General features: G+C 44.0%; 1 protein-coding gene across 4 annotated transcripts in view; it reads left to right on the top strand.

The window, feature by feature from the left end:
* ADAMTS3 (ADAM metallopeptidase with thrombospondin type 1 motif 3) overlaps positions 1-17641 on the top strand; it is a 128276-nt gene that overhangs the window by 96674 nt on the left and 13961 nt on the right. For 2 of the 4 annotated variants that reach the window (XM_041122759.1, XM_041122765.1), the window contains exons 6-17: positions 4761-4844; positions 6007-6163; positions 7376-7481; positions 8450-8593; positions 9992-10124; positions 10621-10734; positions 11826-11971; positions 12525-12700; positions 13872-14005; positions 14545-14668; positions 16744-16800; positions 17013-17096. In XM_041122759.1, coding sequence (XP_040978693.1) covers positions 4761-4844; positions 6007-6163; positions 7376-7481; positions 8450-8593; positions 9992-10124; positions 10621-10734; positions 11826-11971; positions 12525-12700; positions 13872-14005; positions 14545-14668; positions 16744-16800; positions 17013-17096 — 1459 coding nt within the window. The remainder of the gene's footprint in view (positions 1-4760; positions 4845-6006; positions 6164-7375; positions 7482-8449; positions 8594-9991; positions 10125-10620; positions 10735-11825; positions 11972-12524; positions 12701-13871; positions 14006-14544; positions 14669-16743; positions 16801-17012; positions 17097-17641) is intronic. The other 2 variants (XM_030016096.2, XM_030016106.2) reach the window with 1 other exon arrangement.

Below are 17641 nucleotides of genomic sequence, written 5' to 3'. Positions count from 1 at the left end.
AAGAAAATCTCTGCTTTGTTTCCTCACGTTCCAACATCACGGTGAGCACTGGGAGATGTTCTTTACGGGCAAATAGCCTGTTCTGTACGCGGTGACTTTTTCTTACAAGTTTGGGAGTCGTCGTTCTCGCCTCTCATCCAGCTGGTGGGTTCCGCTGTGGAGCTGAATTGCGGGGCTTTGAGAATGGCCCAGACCCTCTCTCTTTGTCACAACAGTGAAGAGGCTGTGGCAGCTGCTTCTCCTTCAAAGCCACCCTTCTTCACAACCCTGAGTTTTGATTTTGTCAGGCTTGTACCTCACCCTGTTGTCTGTCAAGATTACTTGTTAGGGAGCTGTTTCTATACCATATAGTCACCACGCACTCGCTTCTCCCGTGTATCAGTTTACATCAGTTTTAATCTAATAGTGCCCTCAGCCTGTGGTAAAGACTGATGGCACGCGAAGGTGTCACCATAAGAGCACGACTCACTCCTTGCCATTTAATCTAGTGATTTATACCCTGGATGGTCAGTTAGACCGTTAGTCAACTGTTTTTTTCAAAGCTGTTTCATTTCCAGTGATGTGAACAGTAGAGCAGCTGATGGCATTAATCATCAAATTCTGAATTACTCAACATTCCTTCACTGTAGAATACCAATTAAGAAACTGCACGGCCCCCCGTGCAAGTCACTCACAGAAATGTAAGTAGTTTCATCAAGGCAGAAACAGAAGGTCATTGAGGCTGTATGGTCCCCAAAACCCCAGGAGAGTCCAATGAAGCATTTGGTGCAAGCGGAGAGGAACTTGCTGTGAGTGAGCAGAGGCAGGGAAATGTCAGCGAAGAAACTTCTGTAACCTTCTTCAGTCAGTTCAGTTACTCCTTAAATTATTTCTGTTGAAATATCTTGGTAATTTACAAAAGTGATCAAAGTCGCTGTAGGTTCTCAGAGAAGGAAATGAAGAGCTGGAAATCAAGGTAATACTGTTCTCATATAGAGCTTTTCATCAAAAAATATCAAAGGGGGTCACTACAGGCAGGACCTGAAAAACAGAACAGGAAAGCAAACTCAGTCTGGCTCAGCGAGTAATCAAACCAGGAACAAGGGCAGAGTCCAGGTTTCCCATGGCTCTTGGTGCTTCGACCCAGCAGCAGCCATCCCTCCTAGTCCTCCTCCAGCTGAAAGCCAGAAGGGACCGCTTATGCTGGCAGACCTGGGAGCTGGTCTGGGGAGACCGTGACGATGGGTGAGGCTTTGCTAGGCAAATGGTTTACCCCCCCCGCCAAGTCGTTTGGCACCTCAGCCGTTGGCAGGGCTGCAGATTGCCTTGGACTAGCCTGCAAGCCCTGCCTGGGCACCGCGGAGGTAGGGTCGGCGGGCACTGGTGGGCAGCCCTGACGGGGAACCGCACGGTACCCGTGCAAAACCAGCCGTGCATCTGCGGCTTGCCGTCTGTCCCGAATTTGAAAGGCCAGCTACCGAGAGCTCGTACTGCAGAAGGTGCTCAGAGGAACCGTCCAACATAACTTGGGGATGTGTGGTTGACTGCGGGTCAGGAGGCAGCAATTTCTGCGACGGGTGAGAATCCAGCCAGTTCTGCTGTGGGGAAGAGGTCTGGCTAGAGGGTGCCTTCGATTTCACCAGTGTTGTCTTATGAGTACATGGAAGGCGGGTTCACCCGTGACATTCGTACTGCGTCAACACGGCTGAGTTTCTACAGAAGCACCCACGTCCCTTGCTTAGCAGTTATCTCCCCTTTCCAGTGCTCCTTCCTGCAGTTCATTTGCCAGGTGCATTTATTTTGTCTGTTGGAACAATTTTTTTATCCATTCGGTAAACAGACACTTCCCAGCTTTGTGGAGTCTCTCAGTTGTCATCACTGTCGCAGTGAGAGTGCCGACTGACTTCTTCTTGTGCAAATTGCTATTGAATTCAGTCCAACCCCTTTCTGCTTTTCAGTACTACAACAGAGGCTATATGGCCAGTTGGCCATCTGTGATACGTTTCACAAGTTCAGATCAGACAAGTCAAGCTTCCTGGGGTGTGATTTATATGTGCGTTTTGTACCAGTTTCTTGGAATGTGATTTCTTTTGCCATTGTAACCGCAGTGTAGATGCAGTTCCAGCAGTCTGAAAGTGCTGCAGTCTACACTGACGTTTTCCTGCCCTTTTTTAGAGTTGTGTCCTTTCGGCGAGGTTACGGGTTTCCAAAATTTCCTGGGTTTTGGTCACAAGAGTGTATACGAACTTAGTCCCTGTAGGAATCCTGTAGTGGAGCCCTCCAAAGCAATCCACAGAGAACGGGGTAAAAAATGGTGTTGCGGAGAAATCTTGAAGAAGACGTGAATCTTCAGGTGAGGTCTAGGATCCTTTTTGCCTCTAGGAAAGTCACTCCTGGGAAGCTTGTTGTTTCTTGGCACAAGGGAAATGTGAATGTTTTTTCTGACACAAGCCTTTGTGGGAGCAATGCTGTTGCATTAATAGGGAGAAAATATGAGATGAATAAGTGAACTTTGGAATAATTGCTTCACAAGACGGGCAGTCTGAGTTATGTGCTCATTCCTTGTAAAACTGTCCTGCTGACAGTCTGTTCTCAGCTGGTCCTAAAAGGGATTGCATTTTTAAAAACCATGGGCTGAAATCATTGTGCCAGGTCCCACAGTCTGGACAACTCGGAATGACCTTTTTCCCTGAGGGGAAGGGGGAAGTTCTGTTTAGCCTGACTAAAAAAAAAACCTCCAAATCCTGCTCAAATATACCAGCTTCTGAACAGTGGTATTTATTTTTCACCAATTACCCATAATATTTATTTTGGTTTTAGGGGGATGAGTAGATTCATTGATGATCTGCAGATGTTTTAGCCCCCTAATTTACACTCTGGTGGCAGGACATTTCTCACCTTCCCAGACACAGGGAAGGTCCTCAAGAAGAACGATTTTTGACCCATCAGCATAATTCTGGGATTTTTTAACTTCACTTCCACAAATACTCTTTTTAGTACAAAAGCGACCACATAATTCTAATTTATCTCTAAAAAGTAGGGCAGCAGTATTAACTGCTTCTAAAAAAATTTTTTTCAAAACAAAAACCACCATGAAATATTTCAGTTGTTCAATGAGCAGTGGAACTGCAGTGTTACCTCTGGATTTCTGTCTTGTGGCTGGGCTCTCTCATGGGACATGGGCTTCTCTTGTGCTGGGAGTGTTCTCCAAGCTCCCGCATGTCTGTGTGACAAAGGATATGCAGTCTTACCTTCTTTGTGAGCAGTAATAAGACTGTTATTTCTAATCACCGGCTTATTTTCACAAAACTTCTGGATACTTAAATTCTTTGAGGCCTTTATTGTTTGCAAGTGTTGCTGGAAGTGGTAATCGGGGCCAAAATTTGTTGAGGCATTAGAACTACCAGAGGGAGTGACTGTCTATTCTTTATTTCCTTTGGAAATGGGGCTAAAAACACTTGAATCAAAATTCTGCCTTTAAATGACGTGTAGAGATCTCGCTGGGGACCTCTGCAGACCTAATGTGGTGCAAAGCCATGGACTGTTTTATGAGGACTCCCTGTGGGCTTTGAAGTTTGCTCTTTCCTGTATGTTTTCTGCAGTCCTGGAGGACTAGAGTTTTGAGGTCTTGTGGGGTTGTTTTACGGATGGGTGTTTTCTCAGGCCAGCAGTTGTTTTTAAGGTAGTAAGTCTTTCCAGATCGCATAAACGTTACATGCTTTCATGCAGCTGGTGAATTTTTCTAACGGAACGCGTTGACTTGCAGAAATCAAGTATATTTGGAGATATCATTACCCTGTAAGGTATACTACAGCATTTATGTCTCTGGCAATACTGTTGACTTTAAAACTTTCAGATGAAAATTTCCAAAGCATTTCTGGGATTTGGAAACACTTTGCCCATTAATTTTAGGACGGATTTAGAATCAAGAGTACTATTCACATCTTTAAAGCTAAACACATGCCTACATGTGTGCAGAAATGGAGCCTCGTTGTTCGTGTCATTGTCTAAATATTCTGCCTTCCCAGCCTAGAGCTTCAGAATGCAGAAATGGCTTTAAGCCAAATCCTTGAGTGTTTTCCGAGGACAAACCTATGCTGAAGTTAACGGCACATTTCCTTGAGTGAGAGCTACTGGCAGCAGAATCTTTTACAAAATGAACAAAAACATGCTCGCTCGCTCTCCTCGCTAAAATACTCATCCCATGTGTTTAAACTGATTGAAGTGAGACGAATGGTTGATGAAACAAATAGGAACGGAATCTGGAATTCATCCACAGTTAGAGTGGCCAGATGACATAGCAGAGGTGGCCACGTGGGATGGATGGTGATGGGTTTATCTGTTGTTAAAGCAAACTCTATGTGCTTTTAAATCCCTCAGTGAACTTGAACACACTGCTATAACCTTGCTTTCAGGAATAACCTCATTTCCCTCATTATGTTTATCAAATGAGTGAAATCAAGCATTCAGATAAACATTTGCAGGGGTGGAACTTGAAATCTTTTTATTCCCCAATCACCTTTTCTGTTGGCCCTGATCCAAAGGCCAGTAAACTTGAGAGGAGTCTTGACATGCGCTTCAGAAAGTTCTGTGTGAGGGGGTGTGTGATGATGGGAAGTGTAGTCTGCATTTCTCACTGCATGGAAATGACTCGAGACTTGAATCCTCTTCTGAGAAGACCGTAGTGGTCTAAGCACTTGAAATAACATACACGTGGCCTTGGAAGTTCCCTTGCTATCATCAGTGGTGTTTTCTTTTTAATTTTTCCCTTCTTTTCTCAGGTGAATGAAATTTACCACGATGAATCCCTGGGTGTTCACATAAATGTTGTGCTGGTCCGAATGATCATGTTGGGGTACGCGAAGGTAAGCAAGCCTCTGAACCGATTCTCCGCCTTCATCTTCTTTGTAATTATAGTCCATGTGAATCGCACAAAGGGCTGTGGGAACGGAAGGCTACTGACCAGCTAGTTCCAGAGAACTGCTTTCCCTGCTTGGTGTGTGCTAAATGTGCCTGTGCCCTCCTCCCTGAGGCTGACCACGAGTGTCCCTTCCGTGACAGAGGTGCAGGACTGGCTCAGCCTGCTCGGGCTTGCAGCCTGAACTCTTGCCCTTTTGAGTTCTCCGGGAATTAAATCGGTTTAGTAGAAGCAATCGCCTTGGTTGACCAACACAGCTTGCTGGTGCGTCCCCTCCAAGCAGTCTCCTAGTGTTAACTATCTCCTTTTCTCATTTTGTGTAGACCCCTGTTACCGGGTCACAGCACTCCTCTACTTTGTACCCTCGCCAGTACTTGTAACAGTCCATTGATTTTGCTGGTAAAATACACTCGGAGAGTTTTGAAACAAATGCTTGTTAAATTGTTCAGGACGAGAGGAAAGCAGTAATAGTGTTTAGGGTTTGATAAAGATTGTTATCTGTTCCATTTGACACAGACATTAAAGTTGAGCAAGTCAGAAGACCAGTTTGATGTTTGTCTTGTAATTAAATTTACTGAGCTTGTAGGCGCACACTGTAGCACAAGTCTCACAGAACCAGATGTTTAATCTGTGTTCATCACTACACATTAACTGGCATTACAGTGGTTTGCACCAGCTGAGGCACTGTCCGATGTGTTTATATTACTTGCTTCCTCCACACAGGCTGTGTGTGTCACTACGTGCTCATTCATCTCAACTGAGTCACGTTGTCACCTTGCAGTCAAGACTGCGAGCAGTTCCAACAAAAGAAAGAAAAATGTCTTTGTCCAATCCTAACATCAAGTTGTGGGTTCCTCCTGCATGTTGCAGGCTATACACAGAAAGGCAGTTATTTTCGTAGATGATGTGAACACTCATTAAACTGTCTTAAAAAAAAACCCCGGAAGATGTACTATTACATGCGCATGGTCACTGTTAACATACACATTTTCTTTTCTCACAGGAAGGAAGGCTGTCGTGACTTAGAGTGATAGGGTATTAGGAAGAGAGAAACTTGTCTGAATTTCCTACCTGTAGGAGCTCCTGGGTCTAATGTATTGCTCTCTCAGTCCATTAGCTTGATTGAAAGGGGGAATCCCTCGAGAAGCTTGGAGAACGTTTGCCGCTGGGCGTATCAGCAGCAGAAGTCGGACCCCAATCACTCTGAGCACCACGACCATGCCATCTTCTTAACCAGGCAAGATTTTGGGCCTGCTGGTATGCAAGGTAATGCAGCTGACCTGGACCAAAACTATCTGGACTTGGTGTTTCTGGGCTAGTGCCTGCCAGAAAAGAGGAAAATTTGAAAATTGCATTGTTATGTGATCCTGAGACAATAAGTAACATAGGCCTTTATTCAGCAAGTATTTAAAGAAGTGTTCAATTTTAAAGATGTATTGAAACCTGGTCCTGTTGGGGAGAGCACGTACGCTCGTCATAACCTTCAGTTCCCTCTTATGGCTTCAGAAAAGGCCCGCATGGACAGCCTGAGCGTGTACTCACTACCCTGTTGTGGAGAGAAAGTACCTCCTCCCAATCATTTTACATCCTTTTTAAAAAGCAAGTAGACCTTGCCACGGTAATCCTTGCCATTTCTATCTAACTGTAGCAGATTAAGTTTCTTACTGGAGAGATGTAAGTAAATAGCTATTTACTTTCTTCAAACACCGGGTGTTTGTGTGTGTGTGTGCGGGGATCACTAGGAATGTTCAATGCACTTGGCATTCAATGTCGCTTTTATTTTATTGTGTCCTTCACTGTAGATTTCTTTTTATAGAAAGCGTACCAGCTACTTTGATAGCTGTGTTAATCTTTATGACTCAAGGAACTAAAGATAATGGGAAGTAAATTCACAATACGTGATTTTTGTCAGTGCAGATAGATAGGAGTCTGGGTGAGCCTGTGTTTTGGCTGTCCAGCTGGAGATGTCTTAGATATTTGTGTTCTGTACGTCCATGCTCCCTTGACCTTTCACGGGGAGATAAGGGTCTGAGTTCTCCTGCAGGTGTGGGCTGGGATGTCTGCCGTGAAACTGGTTAGGTTGACATGTTAGGCAGAATTCCCTGTCGTCAGAAAGATTTTGGCTTTTACTGAGGAAAAAACGTGCACTATGCTGCACCAGGCAGCATGTAGATGAAGGTACTGATACGAACACATGCAAAGCTTCCCAGCCTATAGCTCTACCTTTTAATTGAACAGGAATCTTTTGCGGTTTTGGTGATAAAAGTGTAAGTGCCCAAAGTAGCACACTTGTCTGTGGAATCAATCCCAGTATGTCAGCGCCATTTACTCTGTTTGACAGCAATTGCAAAGGCAGAGAAAAAATTAACAATCAAAAGAAAATAATCCTAGCTTCTTCTCAGGTTGTAAGTTTATTGGGAGGTCTCGTTTAAAATAAATGTAATGGGCAAAAGAATCAGACATGATTTCTTTCAATAGGATACGCTCCTGTTACTGGCATGTGTCACCCGGTCCGAAGCTGTACTCTGAACCACGAGGATGGGTTTTCATCAGCTTTTGTTGTTGCTCATGAAACCGGTCACGTGTAAGTCTAACTTTTACAATTAGATTGCCGACAAACTATGGTACTACATCTCCTGCTTGCTTCAAGTGGTTTAATTTTAATGGCTATATGAAAGCTATCCTGTTTTTATCTCCATTCCCTTGGAATGCATCAGTGGTTTAAGCAATGAAGAGATAAGCGGGGGAAGAAAGCAAGGGGAATAGAGAGGGGGGACTTGTTTTCTCTAGGGTGAGGAAGAGGTCAGTAAGAAACCTGGAAGGCCCAGGCAGTGGAGACAGTAGCTTGTCAAGCATCCTTAACTTCTTTCTTCTCATTGACTGAAAGTGCTGATTTGTTAGATTTGGCACCTCTTCAAGAACAATAAAATTTTAGGTTGGGAGCAACTGATTAGGCAAAGGTCTTTGTGAGCTGTCTGGATGAGTTAATGTCAAGCCCTGAGGATTTGATTTTTGTCTTCCTTAAGTAGTGTGGACTACTTTTTCAGCTCACTGGGAGGAATTTAGCCCAACTGGAGATGACCAGGTCACTCACATATTAAGATGTACCAGGTGCATGCTTGGAGAGGTAACGTGCTAACCACGTTAGCTCTTTGGAGATGCAACATGATAACTGTGTTAGCTCTGTGTTTAAATAGGTGCTTTTGATAAATGAGTATACAAACATGAACAATTCAGTGTCTGCATGAACTGCTCCCCAGTGAGTGGAATTGTTGTTTTCCTTTATCTAAAGCGTAAGAAGTCATCATCATCTAGTTAGTTCATTCCTGGTATTAACAAATAAAATGAAGTATACATGAAGGAGTATTCAGAGAGTCCTTATGTTTTGGCATCAGAGAAGATCAGTTTGAAATGCAGGTGATATCTGTAGGACGCAAAGACCGATTTCATTTTGCGTGATTACATGTGCATGAGAAACTGGTTTCTTTACAGTTGTTTTTCCGGTTGAAGAGCGGAAACTGCCTGGGCTCTGATGCTGGTTCTTTGTTACAGGCTGGGAATGGAGCACGACGGGCAAGGGAACAGGTGTGGGGATGAGACAGCGATGGGGAGCGTTATGGCTCCCTTGGTGCAGGCTGCCTTTCATCGTTACCACTGGTCCAGATGCAGCGGCCAAGAGCTCAAGAGATACATACAGTAAGGACCCGTCAGCACTGGGGGGTAGTTGTTTTACTAAAGGAAACAGAAGTCTCTGCAGTTCCTGGGATGTGGGGCCGGTGTGCTGCCCTCTGCTAGACAGCAAAGAGAAGAGGAGAGGCAATCCTGGCGTAAAGGAGCAGGCACAAGGGTTGTAAACGGGACCCTTGAGTGCGGAAGCCCTTTTTGTAAACGCAGCGGTGCTGGGGCCTCGGAGGTACTGAGGAATGGGATCCTCCGGGCCGGCCTGCCCTCTGCTTCCAAACAGGGATTCAGCCTTTGGAGGGGTTCCAGGAGACTGCGCTCCACGTCTGGCCTCCTCCAGTGGGGCATTGTCCCATCACCCTTTTTGCCATACTCTTTTTTTCCCTTGAAATCTATATTATACGAGCTATGAACCAGGGACGATGCTTCCTCACTTCGGGCTGTACTCGAAAGCCCATCGCATCCTCTGGGGGATGGTAGCAGGAGTCTTCCTGGCAGACTTTGTGTCAGGTAGCTGGTGTTTTCCCTAGGTTTTTGATTTCTCTAGGAGTTATGCTGTGAAACTGGCAGGATGAAGCCCTAAACTCAGAAAAGGAACTAGCAAAAGTTGTGGAAGAGAGAAGGCGGCATGCATGCGCGTGTCTGAATTAGGGAGAAAAGGAGAACAGATCTCTACCCTGCTGGCTCTAGTCTCCCTCCGTGTATGTACCTCTTCATCCAATTCTTACTCAGGCTTCCTTCTCCATTGCAAATAGCTGGGTTTTCCAGTCAAAATTGAGGGAAAACGAGTTGACCCGCATCTCCTACAGAAGAAGCCCTATTCGTAACATAAAGCATAAAACAGTAATTGATTGAGACCTTAGAGCTTCAAGTGAAATATCACGGTGCAGGAGGAGCAGCCCACCAGTATCGCTATTTTAAGACATCGGAGTTAAACAGGAATGAGAAAAAAGCGAGCCTTAGTCTTGCCCTTTGGATAGGCAGGGCTTCATCCCTGTGAATACAGTAGGTGTCAGGTAAGAAGGCCTGTTCTCAGACTACTGTCCTGTTTCAGAGTGCCATGAAGTCAGTGGAAAGACTCCCTCTGACTGCAGCGGGATTTGTGTTAGGCCTTGTATTAGGAATCATAATCCAGGTCGAAGCACGTTGAGATGTTGCCCTTTGGCACTGGGAGTGGAGGGATTTTGCTGTAGGATCCAATGCTCAGTCACGTTGCACTAGGCAGTATTCCTACAGAAGGGACTGTCCATGCGTTGGGGAGCAATAAATATGTAAACAGGACAGAAATCAGGTTGGAGAAATGGAGTATTGCCTTACTAAGAATAAGTGCTTTGATCTTGCTGATCAAAAAAAAAAAAAAAAAAAAAACACTACATCTTCTCATGTTTTTTTTTTCCGTGTATCTTTCCACAGCTCTTACGACTGTCTTCTTGACGACCCTTTCGAACATGATTGGCCCAAGCTTCCTGAACTGCCAGGCATCAATTATTCCATGGACGAACAGTGCCGCTTTGATTTTGGTGTTGGCTATAAAATGTGCACAGCGGTATGTCCAAGGCAGTCATTGCAACGACAAACGTTCATTCAGCCAGTTGGTGTCTGGCCTTATTAAAGACTTGCAATATACTCATTTTCTCATAATTGAAGAGCAGTTAAACAGATCTATAAAGAGGAGAGAGGTATTTATGGGTGAAACCCAGTCATCTGGGTCACTTGGTTTAATGGTCAAGCAGATGGCAGCACGGTCCACATGACACAGACTTGTGGTAGTGATGCCAAGGAAGAAGGGAAAAAACCCTCATTTCCTCCCACTTCTGGGTGTCTCCTCCTTTTCTCTTCCCACCAGCTCAGGGCTAGGGTATGCAGGGAATAAGCACTGCCCTTTTCTTTCTGAAGATACTTTTGTCCTTGTCTTTCTGAAGATACTGTACTTACTGGTAGCCATGCGTGTGGGATGAATTGACCGGGTGGGTTGAATCCTTATCTGAAAAGTATTAATAATGTAACGTTGAGTTTCATCTCATACATGTTCTGCATTTCAGTTCCGAACCTTTGACCCATGCAAGCAGTTGTGGTGTAGCCATCCAGATAACCCCTATTTCTGTAAGACTAAGAAGGGACCTCCACTCGATGGGACAGAATGTGCCCCTGGAAAAGTAAGTACTGTGTTTTCAATTGAAAAAAAAAAAAAACCAACGGTTGCATTCATTTGGGTTGAAAGGCACAGGGGGAAACAGGGGATTGCCCGGTGTCCCCTGGGTGGAGCCAGAGGAAGGGAAATGAGGGAGCTGTGCTTTCCCAGTCTGATATTCTGTGAACCGTACAAGGTTTGCCATAGTACGAAGTAAATTTTGGACATAGAAATATCCCAGGTGAGGTGTAACCCATTCTCAGCCTCTTCTGTGGCCTTTTCGTTATGTTCTTTGGATTCTTGTCTCATCTGCAAAGTGTCCGTAAAGTGTCTTTAGGAATCCATGGTAGCAGATAATGCCGTTACTGTAGGATCGCTTCTTAGTGCTTGTGGTCCAGACATCCTGTGGCTAAATGTTTGTGTAGGCTTAGGATTAGCTCTCTATTTTTCCCTTTTAATATCCCCATTAGTGGGTGTCCTGCTGCTAATTCATTTTTAATTATAAAATTATGCTCAAATAAAAGTTTGTTTAGCAAATTCCATGTATTTTGAGATACAGAAGAGCCACTTATACCATCTGAGTATGCCCTAGCCAGCAGCAAAACAACACGCTGCCCAGTGACTAGCCCTCTGTTCCAGCCTATTTGCCTAAGCGTGATATTTGGCCAGTATGGGGAAAAAAAGGAAAAAAACAAGTAATCCTTAGCAAAGACTTTATCCTGCTAATATTCAGAACATGAAAATTCCTTCAAAAGGGTGGTAGCGACTAAGACTCAAATGAAACAAAGACCTAAATTAGGTGAAGAGGAGGGTGGAACGTGTCGAGCTCCACGTGTCTGCCCGTGGCAGGGTTCAGGCGCGGGTTCTGCGGCGCTGCCTGCTCATTCCCGGAGCAGACTGCCTTCAGGGAGGGGGATCGGGTCTTTTGGGGCCCAGAGTACAGAGACCCTCACCCCCTTTCTCCCCAGGGAAGTCTCTGCTTGCAGTCTGTGCTCCGAGATGTCCCTTCTCAGCCCGTGAGCTCACCTGTGTATGCTTTCAATTTTACTGCGGTTATACATTTGGTTTGGTTTTTGTTTCTGTTCTCATCTGTTCTCCTTGCCCGGTTTCTCTCAGTGGTGCTATAAAGGTCACTGCATGTGGAAGAACGCTAACCAGCTGAAGCAGGATGGCAACTGGGGACCCTGGACAAAATTTGGCTCCTGCTCACGGACCTGTGGAACTGGAGTTCGCTTTCGAACACGCCAGTGCAACAATCCAATGTAGGTCTTCTGGCTAGTGGTAGTTCCAGTCAACTGGGAATCAGTATAGGTGTCAATTTAAATGTCATTTACATTTTGCATGGAGTTTACCAAAATCCACATTCTCTTCAAGCCCCTTGAAATACGGCGCTTTGTAGGGAGCCAGGACCATTTTTGGAGAATCTGAGAATTTCCAGAGGAAAGACTGTGGAAAACCCTCCCAAGGATTTAGCTCATGTGTAAGAGAGTGAAGAGTACATGAGCTCAGCAAGCTGCAAGATAAACTCAGATAATCTCTAATTGTAAATCAACTATTGGCAGCGTATAGCTACACATGTATTACTTCTGCATTTCAGCCTGCGCCTTGGGGATGCGTGGGCAAGCTCGGAGGCTATACAGCAAGCATGTATCTGCGCAGTGTAACTGCTCTGTTTCCATTGCTGTCACTTCACACATCTTTTTTGCAAAATTGTCTCTTAAAATAGAGTGTGAAATTTCACCTGAGACAGAAGAAGAATCCCCAGAGCTAATGTCCAGAGGGTTTTAGAATCTCTTGAATGTTTTGTCTTCACAGGCCCATTAATGGAGGTGAAGATTGTGCTGGTGTCAATTTTGAGTTTCAACTTTGCAATACAGAGGAGTGTCCGAAGCACTTTGAGGACTTCAGAGCACAGCAGTGCCAGCAACGCAACTCCCACTTTGAGTACCAGAACAGCAAGCACCACTGGCTGCCCTATGAACACCCTGACTGTAAGTTCTTTTATTTGCCTTTGTTACAAGTCAATCCTGGAATCTCACGGAGCCTGGGGGGGGTCTTGTTCATCAGCCACGCAGAGACCAGAAATAACCGGTGTGTGAGCGAGGGTAGGTGAGACTAAAAAGCAGGAAAAAAAGGATTGCCCCAGAAGGAAAGAAGAGGTGCCGTGCGAGACAGCGGTCATTTCCCCAAGCCTAGGCCAGCTAGCTTCCCCTGACTTTCATCCTCCTCGTAGTGAGAAGATGGCGTAGCAAGAGGCTTGAGGCTCTGAGCTCCTGCTGGAATAGTTGGTGGGTGCTCTTAGCATTTAATGCACTTCACTGGCGAGCTCTGGCTCTCTGCTGTTGGGGCAAAGAGTGGAAGGCTGCCGGTTGGGTCGTGAAAAACACCTCCTGCCCTCTCTCCCGTATGGCTCTGTGTCTACCTGAGTGCCAAGGGTCAACGCTTGATCGCGGCTGCTGAAAGTATTAACGGTGTTTTACTAATGGCCCTACTTGAGAAGTCCTTCTCGCTTTTTTCCCACTCTTTTATAGATCCATCTGCCTCAGCCTGATTCTGTCAGTCTTCGGTACTAACTTTAATATACCCCAATAATTACCCTGAGCGACAAGGAGAGCTTCAAGCACAAAGGCAGATTCCTAGTTCACTGAAAGGTGTTGCGGAGTTGCTGGCATTTCTTCCTCGGGTATCTGCGGATGGCTAAGGAGTTAGATTCAGACATTAACCAGGAAATATGTGTTCAGCTGGTATTTTCAAAAAAGGGTAAAGAAAGTTAGAGATCCAAATCCTCTGTGCTTTTCACCTAGCTTTAGCACTGTCTTCTCGCAGACTCATTTTTCTGCTGTCGTTTTTCTGCATCCCTGTGATTTTTGTAAACTCAGCCCTGTTCCCAACAGGATAGGAGTGAAAGCCGCTTTAGGAATAGTCCAGAACCCAGTCCTAGGAGCCTCTTGAGAAAGGAACGGATTTCTCTGACAACATTTCAAAATGATAGGCCCATATTTCACAGAAAGGCAAATTAGTCGCTTTTTTCCCCACAGCTGTCTGTTAAAGGTCCTTTCTATCTCTGTCGTATTCTCTTCACTCCTTTAGCAGGATATTTTTCTGAAGCACATCTGGATTGCTGTTAATTTATGCAGTTACTTCTCTTTCCTTGCTACACAGCTAATAAGAGATGTCACCTGTACTGCCAGTCCAAAGAAACCGGAGATGTTGCTTATATGAAACAGCTGGCACACGATGGGACTCGCTGTTCCTATAAAGATCCCTACAGCATTTGTGTTCGTGGAGAATGCGTGGTGAGTGACAGCGTCCCAGGGTCGTCATTGAGTTCGAGCTGTGCTGTGTTACAGAGCAACTCTGGTTAGAATCAAGCAGAACAACTCAGTCAACAGTGCAGAGAGAGACTTTGCACGTGGTTCTAAATTAAATATTTGCAGCATCATATTCCTCATAATTCCTTGAGATTTAAATTAAATTAGAGCAATGGCACAGACCTGTTCCACGGAAATACTCCAACTCTCTTCAACTGATCGTTTCATTTGCCTTTTTTGCACTTAGTTTCATGTCTGAAAAGAATTGTGTCTGTTTTTCTGTCTTTCCCATCTTTCTTAGTCTTGAAGTACAGTGAATATAAAGCAAGAATCACTTCCTGTTTTTCACATGAGAACCATCATCCAGCACCTGATTTGCAAGTAATTTGCGTTTAAATAAAATAGATCAGTGTTGAGTGGTGATTTCCTCAATGCATTAATTTTGCAGTGGCTTCCCACCGTAACTAAAACCGACAACCAATGACAAAGCCTTCTCTTTTTTTTCTTTGCTCTTCCTCCTGCAGAAAGTGGGTTGTGACAAGGAAATTGGCTCCAATAAGGTCGAAGATAAGTGTGGCGTCTGCGGCGGGGATAACTCTCATTGCCGAACTGTGAAGGGAACCTTTACCCGCACTCCAAAAAAGCTTGGTAGGAATAGCTTTGTCATGCATCTGGATATAGTTTCTGTCATCCCTGGTGTTTCTGTCGTACCTCCTGCTTTTGCAGACCGGTCTGAAATGCAGCCTACTTTAAGGTGGCAAAACACAAGTTGTAAGCTGATAAGCAAAAATAGTTTAGTCCCTGATAAAGGAATGACATCTTTAAAACAGTGTACTATTTCCAGCCTTTGAAGGACGTGTTAGAAACAAGCTTGATCAGTCAAGTGTATTGAGAAATACTCACTATGCAGAGCATGTTTATTTCTTCTTTGTAAACGTTGAAGCCCAGCCAGACAATGTTTGTGATAAGCAGGGATACACCGAGTTTTGCTAAACAAAACCGAACTGTTCTTCTCACAGTGAAATGCAGAAGAAATTGAGGTACTTCTCTGACACTAAGCGTAGCATGCCTCTATCTGTAGGAGGACTCAAGGAAACATTTTTTTCTCACATTAAAGATTAAGCCTTTCACAAGTTTTTCCTCTCAAGCTTAAACCCAAGAGTTTTAAATGGAAGTCTGAATTTCTGTGCATGCGAAATGAGCATATGGATCCTCGTCTCAGATTGGTTTTTTATGATGCTTTCTCAAAAATTACAGCCCTTTAGTCAAATAAACAAATTAAAAATAAATTCAGCTGAATTCTGAACCAAATACGAAAATGCTTTGGCAGGAATCCTTATTTCTCATACCCTTTAAGTTGTGTGACTGAGATCCAGTGGAACATATGATAGCATTCTGCTCGCTCAGAACTAAGAATGACCTGGTTACAATTTTCAGACTGCACTCTGGGGTATTTTGCAATACATTTCATATCAATAATACTTCAAGATCTCCTTGGACTTCATCAGACGTTTCTATTTCGTCAGTTACTTGTTAAGCCAGGGCAGTATTATCTGGTACATTTTGCTGTGACTATTTTGTATTTTAAGGCTTTCCTGTATTGCTTGTTTTGTTCTTTCTGTCTGGGGAACCTACTCAGGGAGGTCTATCTCCTGTATGACTGGGAGCAGTTATTTCAGGAATATCTGTCTGATAGAACTAGGTGTTTCGAGACAGAGCACAGAAAGGCTAAGGGACAGATAATGTGAATACTGCATTAACAGTTTAGAGGCTGGTAATTGCTGCTGTGAAGCAAGCTTTATTGCAACATTAATATTTAAATTTGGACAGTGAGCAGACAGATAAACTTAGACAAAGATAAGTTAATGTGCGACTGGAAATAAAATACATAAAATATTCTGCTGAAAATACTTACTAATTATTACAAACCAGTTGGAAAAGTTTACTGATTGTAATTATCAAATTACAGTAGAGAGCCTTTCTGAAAGGCATGGTTCCCTGGAGGCTGATGGATTGGACATGGAATAACACAAGAATCATTCCGACTTTGGGAGTGATGGACTTAAGACTTTAACTTGAGCCTCATATATAAGCCTGTGTGTTTCTGGAGCTGGCAGCTATTGTGCTTTTCTTAAAAAAAAAAAAAAAAAGTAATCAGAAGAAATAAGTGCTCAGCCTTCTAAGAGCATTTCAGATTTTTTCACTAAGAAAATGATTGGAATTTTGGGGGCAGAGAGGATATTCACGTCACAACTTTGGATCCAGTCCAATAAGAGCTTTCTCTAATGAGTCTGGTTTCTGTTGTCTATACCAATGGTTTGCAGCTCCTAGCTCGCAGTCCGTGGACTGCCTAAGCCTGTGGTTTGGCTTACTCCTCGGGAGATGAACAGGGCAAACGAGAGGCCAGCAGAGGCCAAAGTATGCCCATGACCCTGCCACGTTCTGGCTCAGCATTTCTGCCTGCGGCCCACCGAGGACCGCTGCGTTGTCAGACAGGCTGACAGCACACGATTGAATGTTTGCACAGTATTTTCGGTGTCTGGAAACTACGACAATGCAAAGGGACAGGCAGTGCTAGGAGATAGTTCAGGGAAGACTGCTGTTAATCAGCCACTTACTTGCAAATGTTTATGAAAGTGATAAAGTGTTTACGAAATGTTCCTTGTTTTACCCTAACTTTGGCAATCCAGTCATTAAAAAGACTAATTGACCTCTTCCAACAGGAAAACATTTAAGCAAGAGGTGCCAAAAAGAATTCAAGTTTCTGGAAAATGAAATCTGCAAGTATCCAACTTAAATCACCTACCTGAATTTTCACTGGTTTGACTTTCATTGACTATTAACATTTGCTAGATGTGTCTAATTCTGCTTGAAATGCATTTGAACACATAACGTAATTTAACACTTGTAAAGACCATCTGGCCAACAAATGTAGTCAATGAAAGAACAAGACTTGGCTCCCGTAGCACTAATTACAGACATTCTATTTAAGGGAAGACAAGAGGAGCGTTTACACTGCCCAAAGGAGCTCGCAATATTTCCCTTTCTGAAACAAAGGAGTTTAAAAATACGCTGGGTAAGTTTCAGGTGCTTGTAGAAAGAGAGGCATCCATGGCAACTCGAGAGTTCTTGCTGCAGTTCTCACCTCCGTTGAGACAGCGATAGATAACGCCAAATCAGGCAAAAGCTTTCCATTTCCTATGCTCAGAAGACGATCAATGAAAAGATTGGCAAATGCTGTTTGCGCAGTCACTCGTCAGCCGAGACCGTAGAGCTACATATTCCTAGCTCTTCTCTTTCTTCACTTAGATTTTCCGAGGAGCTGTAGTATGTCAGGTGCATGACAAACTACCGATGCATTCGTTAGTCCCAGAATACCCAGGATGAAACAGGGGTACTTAAATGCTACATCTTGTGTTTGCAATGCATAAATAATAAAACTCTTGTCACATCTACACTGCTTCTATAGCGGGGCTAGATTACTCGGGAAGATTGCATAGCAGAGTACAAAACAGAGAGAAACTTACTCAGCTCTTATAAAAGGCATCTACAGAGATTTATTGTAATTAAATCTGCAGTTGTTAAAAGAGAAAATAATAGAAATATTAAAATACCGTGCGC

The sequence above is a fragment of the Aquila chrysaetos genome, chromosome 1 (genome assembly GCF_900496995.4).
Source record: "Aquila chrysaetos chrysaetos chromosome 1, bAquChr1.4, whole genome shotgun sequence".
NCBI lineage: Eukaryota > Metazoa > Chordata > Aves > Accipitriformes > Accipitridae > Aquila > Aquila chrysaetos.
The sequence above is the reverse complement of the archived record's forward strand: the minus strand, read 5'-3'. Positions and strand labels throughout refer to the sequence as shown.